This window comes from Lactuca sativa, chromosome 8, assembly GCF_002870075.4.
Source record: "Lactuca sativa cultivar Salinas chromosome 8, Lsat_Salinas_v11, whole genome shotgun sequence".
NCBI lineage: Eukaryota > Viridiplantae > Streptophyta > Magnoliopsida > Asterales > Asteraceae > Lactuca > Lactuca sativa.
In genome coordinates, this window is record NC_056630.2 from 138076361 (window position 1) to 138086405 (window position 10045).

The 10045-nt window shown below is 32.7% G+C and overlaps 1 protein-coding gene across 1 annotated transcript; it reads left to right on the forward strand.

Annotated features, from left to right (window-relative positions):
* Positions 1-826: 826 nt before the first annotated feature.
* Positions 827-6744, forward strand: LOC111907625 (protein ROOT HAIR DEFECTIVE 3). Its single transcript, XM_023903417.3, has 23 exons — positions 827-989; positions 1561-1710; positions 1800-1866; positions 1940-2042; positions 2131-2201; positions 2342-2405; positions 2820-2885; positions 2968-3015; positions 3099-3161; positions 3253-3309; positions 3391-3549; positions 3647-3715; positions 3797-3888; positions 4069-4147; positions 4263-4428; positions 4695-4819; positions 4949-5211; positions 5308-5404; positions 5479-5634; positions 5740-5844; positions 5933-6027; positions 6109-6205; positions 6303-6744. The coding sequence occupies exons 1-23, from the start codon at positions 986-988 to the stop codon at positions 6402-6404; spliced, it is 2298 nt and encodes a 765-aa protein (XP_023759185.1). The 5' UTR covers positions 827-985; the 3' UTR covers positions 6405-6744.
* Positions 6745-10045: the final 3301 nt, after the last annotated feature.

Genomic DNA, 10045 nt, shown 5'->3' on the forward strand with positions numbered 1-10045 from the left:
CTTTCTTTTTCTTTTGTTACCAATCTATGTTTTGTTAAGAAATGTGTCAAAATGGTCACTCGGCCTCTAGTCTTAAGTCTTAACACCCAAAAATACATGTATGTTGTGCTATTAGTGATTAACATATTGATTTAAATATTCGTTTTGTGATTTAATTAACTAAAGTAGACTTTTGTGATAAATCCATCTATTTTATTAGTTTTCTAAGGGATATAATTTTCAATCTCAATTTAGAAAAATGCACATAGATATGATTCAACTATGATATGCAACGTAAATTCTTGTTAAAAAACTAATATTTGAAGATTGATGAATAGGATGTATTAATTTTGATATTGATTAGTTATTACGAGAATTATCAATAGTTTTTTTTTTCGACCATGGTTTCCTCATGTTTAAACATAATTTATAATAATTTGTCGGGATGATATTGCCCTCTCATTTCCAAAAAAAAAAATGATACCGGACAAAATACGGTCAATGAAAATAATTTGTTTTTTCTTTACCAATATTTTCATATAACGGTTTTTTTGATAAATCACGACTTTTTTTAGGTATTATGTACTAATTTTAAAGTAAGTCAAACAAAATTGTATAGTTATTGCGTTATACCAACATTTGATTTAAATAACATAAATTTAAGTTGAATTATTTATTTATGCTTTTTTACAAACTTCGATTAACTTTTTGTCTATTATCACATTCAAAAAAAAAAAAAAAATACTTTTTTTTAGAATATTGCATGGAAAATCAAAGTCTACCAACCTTTAAATATTTATAAACATTCCCCTTTAATTTCTGAACATTCAAACTCCATGATCGGAACTTTCATGGCACCCCCTTCCCTACGAACACAATGACGACGGTCCGATTGCCGTATTGAGGATCGACTTCCTTCAATCTTCATCGTCATCGAATCTCATTTTCAACGGAACTAATGACATATTCGTCGATCATCGTTTGATTCAATACGCGAAACTCTACAATGGGTAATGCCATTTAATATTTGTGTCCTTTTAAGTTGATATCATCATATGTGATCTTTCTCTCTATCTATCTGCTTGTATTGGATGGTAACAAAATTGATTAAATTCCGGCAATTGAATTCCAATTTGATACGTTCTTGAGCGTTTCAATGTCCATGGCCACATTAATTGTCATCGTTTGCATTAAGTGCAAATTGATGTTCCCTTTTAGATGCATGTGTTGTTTGACGATGAAAACCCTACGCATTTCTGATTTACATAGATTTTTTTTTTTATCATCATAACTTGACATTATCACATTTGAGGCCGCATATTTGGTAAATTTTCAAGCAATTCATGAGTAGGAATAAACGCTAGTTGAATTTGGTCCCTAAATTCCATTGTTAATTGAAGGGCGCTTTCTAGAATTGGTTGATCGACAAACATTCCAAGTTCCTATTATCACATCTAATTTGGGATTGAATTCTTGTTGTCATGATTGTGTTGCATTGCAAGTTTCTACTTTTGAACTATGATGAAAAAGATACTTGGCTAATGATGTTATATATACTCGTGCATATGTTCTTTTTTTCAGAATCAGCTGCCTCCTGTTGTTCTACCCACCTGATAGATGGAGATGGTACTTTTAATGCAGCTGGACTCGAGAAATTTATGAAGGAAGTAAAACTTTCTGAATGTGGACTTTCGTATGCAATTGTTTCCATCATGGGCCCACAAAGTAGTGGTATGTTGAAGTATACATATTGATATTGTGTGAGCTGAAGTAAGTCAGTATATATTGAATATTTTAAACATTGCTATTGTTTTGAACAGGGAAAAGCACACTTCTAAATCATCTGTTCCATACCAACTTCCTGGAAATGGATGCTTTCAAGGGAAGGCATGCATCTATTCCCTTCACTTATTACTTTGGTTTTATCTCAAGTATTCTGACTGTGGTTCATTCATATCAGGTCTCAAACCACCAAAGGTATTTGGATGGCAAGATGCACCGGTATCGAACCTTGCACTGTTGTCATGGATCTTGAGGGTACTGATGGAAGAGAAAGAGGAGAGGTTGCATACTAATTAATATTGCTCTTTCATTGGTTAAACTTTTACTATGGCTCACTGTTATTCAATAAGCTTTTGTTTTCTTTTTCAGGATGACACTGCATTTGAAAAACAAAGTGCACTTTTTGCACTTGCTGTTTCAGACATAGTGCTTATTAACATGTAAGTGTACTGATAGCTTATATATATATATATATATATATATATATATATATATATATATATATATATATATATATACACATTGTCTAGACAGTTATGTAAACTCTATCATGTTTCACAACGAAATTTTCTGTTGTTAGGTGGTGTCATGATATTGGTCGTGAGCATGCTGCAAACAAACCTCTGCTAAAAACTGTATTCCAGGTATATCATGTGTATTTCTTCCTATAACTATTCTTATATGGGTAAAATACAAGAAATAGCAACATACTTTATTTATTTGTTTATTATGGCAACTTACTTCTATTTTTCTCTATTTCAACAATGTACTTCCAATTTTTCCTATTAAACATTGTACTTTGAAAATCTACCTAATTATAACATTATACTTTCGATTTCTTATTAGGACATTCTAATTTGAAAAATCTACCTAATTACAACAGTGAAAATTACTTTGTGTTTGGATGATATTACTATAGTTGGGTAGGTTTATCAAAGTACAATGTTGTAATAGGAAGAAATGGAAGTAAAATGCTCTAATATACAAGTAAATGAAAGTACATTGCTTATTTTATATATATTGCCCAACTTTGTTAAGTTATGATTTTCCATTTTTAGGTGATGACACGATTATTTAGTCCACGGAAAACAACATTGATTTTTGTCATACGTGACAAAACAAGAGTAAGTGTGCCATGCTCAAACTCATCTTTCTCGTAGTTTTCTGGTATTTCTTGTAAAAACTTTTCATTTTGTTTCTTTAAAGACACCTCTGGAAAATTTAGAGCCTGTATTGAGGGAAGATATCCAAAAGGTAAAATTTTGTTAACTAAAAGAAAATGATTATATAATTATCGAAGTCTTAAGTTTGATTTTCAAATGTTGTATTGGGTCTAGATATGGGATTCTGTACCTAAGCCAGAAGTCCACAAGGAAACACCACTAAAAACATTTTTTAATGTAAGATACCAAAGACATCACTTACTGTTTTGTTTCACTTCACATCTATTGATTATTACATTTTTATCTTACCAATTAAATAAATGACCAGATAGAAGTTGTTGCTCTTTCTAGTTTTGAAGAGAAGGAAGAACTATTCAAAGAGCAGGTAGAACTTGTTAGTTTAATCACATTTTGTTTTATATAATATGCATTTTCTAATTTTTAATTTTTTTAAAAAAAATGGAAGGTGGGAAACCTTAGAAAAAGATTCTATCAATCTATTGCACCGGGAGGGCTTGCAGGTGACAGACAAGGAGTTGTTCCTGCTTCAGGTTTTTCTTTTAGTGCTGAACAAATTTGGAAAATTATCAAGGAAAATAGGGATCTTGACCTTCCTGCTCACAAGGTACAACATTATGCAAAATTAAATGCTTCTAGTAAATATTATCAATATACTTTTTCAGGGTGTTGTAGTAGTTTTTCTTTTTGAAATATTTGGGTAGGTTATGGTGGCCACTGTACGTTGTGAAGAAATTGCTACTGAGAAGCACTCCGCGTTTGCTGAAAACAAGGTTCACTTTTTTTTCTTATTAAAATAATTGTAAGTTTTGTTTTATTTTTGATATGGAAACTTAATTAATTCTTTATTCCAGGAGTGGTGTGAGCTAGAGAACACCGTAAAGACTCAATTTGAGCCCCACTTCGGGAATAAGATTAGTTCACTACTTGACATTTACCTTGCAGGGTATGCAATGCACATATCCACTTCCTTAATTAATGCACGTGTTTAATTCTATATATATATATATATATATATATATATATATATATATATATATATATATATATATATATATATATATATATATATATATATATATATATATATATATAAGTATTTATTTTATCTGCAATTTGTTTTCAGTTATGACAATGAGGCTGGGTTTTTCGACGAAGGTGTTAGGAATTGTAAGCGAAAACAATTGGAAGAGAAATTGTTGCAGGTGAATATCTTTGTGACATAATTTTAATTTATCTTCTGTATTACTGATAATAGATGCTACTTCTTCATCACATCAATTCTCCTTATTTTTCTTCTTATGTTATGTTTTTGTTAAGCTTGTTGAACCGGCCTACCAATCAACAATGCATCACGTAAGGTCCGAGACACTGGAAAAATTCATAAAAGCATTTGAAGATGCTTTGAATAAAGGACAAGGGTTTAAAGTTGCTGCCCATGATTGCACAATCTCATCAATGAAATCATTTGATGAACAAAGCAAAGGTATATATATATATATATATATATATATATATATATATATATATATATATATATATATATATATATATATAGGTATATATATATATATATATATATATATATATATATATATATATATATATATATATATATATATATATTCATTTGATCCCCAACAAGTTCATTATATTATTATTAGATGAATGTTTTTATGCATGATTGGAAATAACGAATGAAAATAGTTATTCGGTTTATGATTCTATGGGCTTAATACATTGAATCTGAAGGTGTGATCATTAAGCAAGCTGATTGGGACTCCTCTAAAGCAAGGGTTAAACTTTCTCATGATATCGATTCACATATTGCTGATGTAAAGACTGCTAAGATTTCTGATCTTACTGCATTGTATGAGGTAATAGTATGCCCCATTTTATTTGTTAGACAATATAGGAGTTTGAAATGCTTTTAGACTAGAAGTGATGAAAAAATTACAATTTTTGGTCCCGGGACTAAAGTTCTCAATAAACAAATTATTATGCAGTCAAAAGTAAAGACAACATTATATGGACCTGTGGAAGCTCTTCTAGAAGGGGCTGCTGATGACACGTGGCATGCAATCAGGAAGCTTCTTAGAAACGAGAGCGAGACAGCTATGTTTGAGTTTTCTGATGCACTTTCTGGTTTAGAAATGGAAGAATCCGCCAAGAAAAATCTACTTTCAAGACTGGAGAATTATGCAGTAGAAGTAGTTGAAGGGAAGACCAAAGAAGAAGCTGCTAAAGTTCTAAACCGCATGAAAGAGAGGTATGTTATGTATTTCATTAATTATTCCAACCCACCCCCTGTTTTAGAAAGGGTAGTTTGTGATAACGTAATACTAATAAAACTGTACACTCACAGGTTTACAACCATATTCAACCATGATAATGATCTAATGCCACGTGTTTGGACCGGAAAAGAAGATATTCGTGCCATCAATAAAACTGCTCGCACTTCTGTAAGAATTGAGTTATTTGAACATTAGATAAAAAAAATCATAAATATAATTTTCTTATATAATAAATGTTTCAGTCTTTGAAGTTACTATCTGTGTTAGCGGCAATTCGTTTGGAGGATTATGGTGATAAAATTCAGGGTATACTACTTGTGGCTTTAGCGGACCCCGCCCAAGCGTCTGATAAAAACTCCAATGTGCAAGACCCTTTGGCAACATGCAAATGGGAAAAGGTAGGTATATAACTTAACTTATGTAATTGTAATTCATTCTTTAAAATTGAAAGATCCTTATATTACATATATGTTTTTGCCTTTGGTTAATTAATTTACACCCAGATTCCAGCAGACAAGACATTGATAACTCCTGTCCAGTGTAAATCTTTGTGGACCCAATTTCAAAAGGAGACAGAGTATGCAGTCAGTCAAGCTATTTCTGCCCAGGTATGATTTTGTTATTTTAGGGGAGGTATGTTTGAGAAAATAATATGATTTATCATTGAATGAATGGTTTTTTTTTTTTTTCTTTCAGAAAGCTAACAAGCAAAATAACAACTGGATGCCGCCTCCATGGGCTATTCTTGCCTTATTTGTGTTGGGATTCAATGAATTCATAACTCTTTTAAGGTTCTTTTCATTTCATCATATCATATTATCTGTTCAGCTATTATGACAGACTCATTACCAACTTGTAATTTTTTTTTTCAGGAATCCATTGTACCTGATCTTAATTTTCATCACCTTTCTGCTTATAAAAGCCTTATGGGTTCAACTGGACATAGCTTCCGAATTCCAACACGGCGTGGTTAGTTATTTTCTCTTATGGTTAAATGCAAAAATATCAATGTAGTTTCATTGATTTGCTTATTATTTATAACAAGCATCCTACTTTCCTATTACAGTTTCACGGGTTTCTCTCGTTGTCCACAAAGCTTATTCCAACCATCTTGAACCTCATCAGAAAACTCTCCGATGCCGGCCAACGCCAACCACCACCACGCTAAAGTAATCCCCAAACAGATTGATGGATTAGTTCATCTTGGTAAAAACAAAAATTATATTTGTTTTTGTATTTTATTGTACAGATTTGTGTAGTTTTACCATGTTGAACTACATTTAAGTTTGATTAATTTTGTATTGGAATTATTTGTTTATTGAAATAATCTCTAATATTTTTTTGTAACAAACCAAAATAATCCCTAAGTCTCTTTGTAAGAATTATTTTAGAAGTTTTTCTTTTAAATTGATTGTAGTGGTTTCCGTTATTTAACATAAACTTAGAAAAAAAAATTAATTACGAAAACAAGTGTATCTTAGGTTGGAGGGAGTGGAGCCACCGAAACCGCACTCCTTTCACCGCCACATAAGCGCCACATCACTTTTTACCACACAAGTGTGGTTTGTTGACACACCAAGGGAGTAGGCCTGTCGAAAAAACCCGAAACTCGTTCTACCCACCCGACCCGTTCCGAATTCGGGTAGAATGGGTCGGGTAGAACGGGTAACAGGTATGAACATTCGGGTAATAGGTTAACCCAATAATAATATAGGTCGGGTTTTAGGTATGGATATTTATTTTCGGATATACCCGAATACCCGAATTCATTTTTTAAATAATACAAAATATATAATGCAGTCACGTACGCACACTTCAAATAAAACAAAATCCTTCGTTTCCTTCTTATGAACGACGACTCGACAGTCGACGCAAACTTACAAAGGGAATACGACGCCAAAGCTGAAGTCATGAACCGTCATCACAATTCTCAGTTTCTCATTATCGCACGGAATGGAATTAAAAAAATACATAACATATTATAATGATTTTGTATTGTTATTATATATGTACTTGTTAATTGTATGGAGTATTTTGTTGGATAAGGTGTCTAAGTCCATAACTTATTTGGTATATACTTGACCCGACCCGGCATGGTCCATTTGAGTTGCATTTCACCCGAACAATTTATGGATAATTTTATGAGAGTTATACACATATGTTTATTAATATATTATAAGTTATAATATATTAATATGAAGTTATGTTATTTAATTAGTCTTAGTCTTAAATTAATTATGAATTAATTTAGAGATTAAAAGGAAGACTAATTAGATTATGGGCTATTGGTTTTATATGGTGTGGGCTAACACTCATTTGTTAATGGGCTAGGCTTGGATGGAAGTCCATGGATGATCCATGGAGCTTTTAACCCATGGATCCTTGGAAAAGGAAAGGTCATGGGTTATTAGGGTTTCACCCTAACTATGTACACTATATAAGCATGCTTATGTTGCATGAAATAGCCACTAGTGTGTGTGCTTGTGTGTGGCCGAAAATTGCAAGTGTGTATACTCTCTCAAAGTTTTCCAAGAGTTTGTGGTGATTTGTGATTCCATTTGAGGCATTCACACTATTGGTGCTTGGCCCTCAAACTCCTCAAGAATCAAACTCATCAAAAAGGTATGTAATCTCTTCTAACTCTTTTATGTTGAAATGTTCCCCATGCCATGTTAGATAGGTTATGAACCTTGGAAAATTATTATTTTGCATGTATTTAGACAAACATAGATCCAAGGTTTATTAGGGTTGCATGCACACTTAGGAAGTGTTAGATTGCTCAAAACCCAAAAGTGGTATCAGAGACTAGGCTTGCTTGTTTGATACTTGATGCAAAATAGTTGAAAAAGTCGAAAAACTTGCTGTCTGCCTGATGAACTCGCCGAGTCCATGGGGGGACTCGCCGAGTTCATGTGTATCTTCAACCTACTCGCCGAGTAGGTTCATGCACCCGACGAGTAGGAGCCACAGAGTGCAGATTTTCGACTTTAGCTGCTGGAAATGGACTAGAAACATTACCCTAAACTGTTTTGGTGTTTTAAAACTTGTTTTAGTTGGTGTAATGGTTGTTCTAATCCATTTACAATAGCATATATCAAAATTCCATGATTTTTATGTGTTCATATAATTCTTGAAATTTTGATGATCATGTTCATGTTCTTATGAATTTAGAAGATGATAGGAATTATTTGTTGAATTGTTTAGAATTAATTCTTGATCATTTATGTGTTTTAATGGAGTCCATAATTTGTCCTCAAGTTATGGATATCCAAATGTCACTTTTCTTTAACACACATTTAAACACAAAAGTTACATGAAAATGAAGAGTTATCATTTTTATGAACCTTTAATTCATAAGTTATGAAATGAAAAGTTTTGGATAGTTACAAAACTTGCCCTCAAGTTTTGGAATTTGTAAAGTTTCACACACTTTAATAAATATTAATTCCAACCCTTAGAGTTTTAATAGTTAAAATTCAACCCTTATACTATTTATAACATTAATGGTTAATTATTATATATATATATATATATATATATATATATATATATATATATATATATATATATATATATATATATGTATAAGAATAAGTCGTTCTACCGTTAGTAGGCCTCATTCACGAAGCCGGTCTATAAGGTGGGTATAAGGTTGTTGCCTATAAAATGGCAACTTAATGGGTGTCCACTCTCACCCACCGCTTGCTTGACTGGTGGAGGGTCGTTAGCCGAACGGGTAGGACAATGACTTTAAATCCTCATTAAAAGTATAATGATTATTATAAGGTAACTAAACCTTTTAATTCCCAATCTTAGTTATTTTAGGAAAAATGTGAACATGGTGCTAGTCCATGGAATTCACACTTTGTACCTTACCAAGTCGTTGGTGGAGCGTGTGTGGTTAACCGGCACACTAACTTGGACTAGTAAGGACCACGAAGGGTGACTTAATGTTTGTCATAGATCAATGGAGCGTGTGTGGTTAACCGGCACATTGATTAGGTGATAATATTAAGGGTACCAAGTGAATTAGCATGGTTATTCACACCTTGTTTTGTGATCCTCGGCATCCCAATCACAAAACTTGAAGGGCACAATCGAGATTGAAAAATGCCATTGAAAAGTTCAATGAATCTCAAAAGAATCTAGGAATTTCAAATCCAATTAAAACCTAATAATACATTTTGTTTTCATGGTGGAAATTGGTGAATCGTCATTCACCTACCTTTCAAATATATTATTACTTAGATTACGACATCCCTCTTCTAAGTATAATATATTGTGATTGGGTCCTAGCCTTAATATTACATTTGGGTGTCTTATTAAGGATTCTATATATCTAATCTAAACTTGCTTTCTTCTTTCAGATGTCTTCGAACACTAATGCTTCAAGCTCTAACCCGACTGGTTCTTTCTCTCTCATGAATCTTTGTGGGAGGGTCATCTTTGATGGTTCCAACTTCATGGATTGGATTAGGAACATCAGGATGGTTACTCGTTATGAGGACAAGGAATATGTCCTCGATAAGGAGTTAAAAGAGCTTGATGAGTCTACTGCTACTCCTGAGGAGATCGCTGAATTCAGGACGCATGAGAGAGATGCTACTAAGGTGGCATGTATCATGATGGCCACGATGACAGCCGAGCTCCAAAAGTCATATGAAGATTTCTACCCTTTTGAGATGCACCAAGACCTGATGGAAAGGTACCATCAGAGTGCTCGTCAAGAGCGGTATGAAATAATCTCCTCCATAATAACTACCCGCATGAAGGACGGTGATTCCGTCACGGGTCACATGCAAAAGATGC

What these genes read in the sequence shown, in the direction of transcription:
- LOC111907625 (XM_023903417.3), top strand. An exon ending in CACTAAAAACATTTTTTAAT is followed by an intron (nt 3,162 to 3,252) that starts GTAAGATACCAA and finishes ATAAATGACCAG; the next exon opens with ATAGAAGTTGTTGCTCTTTC. An exon ending in TTGACCTTCCTGCTCACAAG is followed by an intron (nt 3,550 to 3,646) that starts GTACAACATTAT and finishes ATATTTGGGTAG; the next exon opens with GTTATGGTGGCCACTGTACG.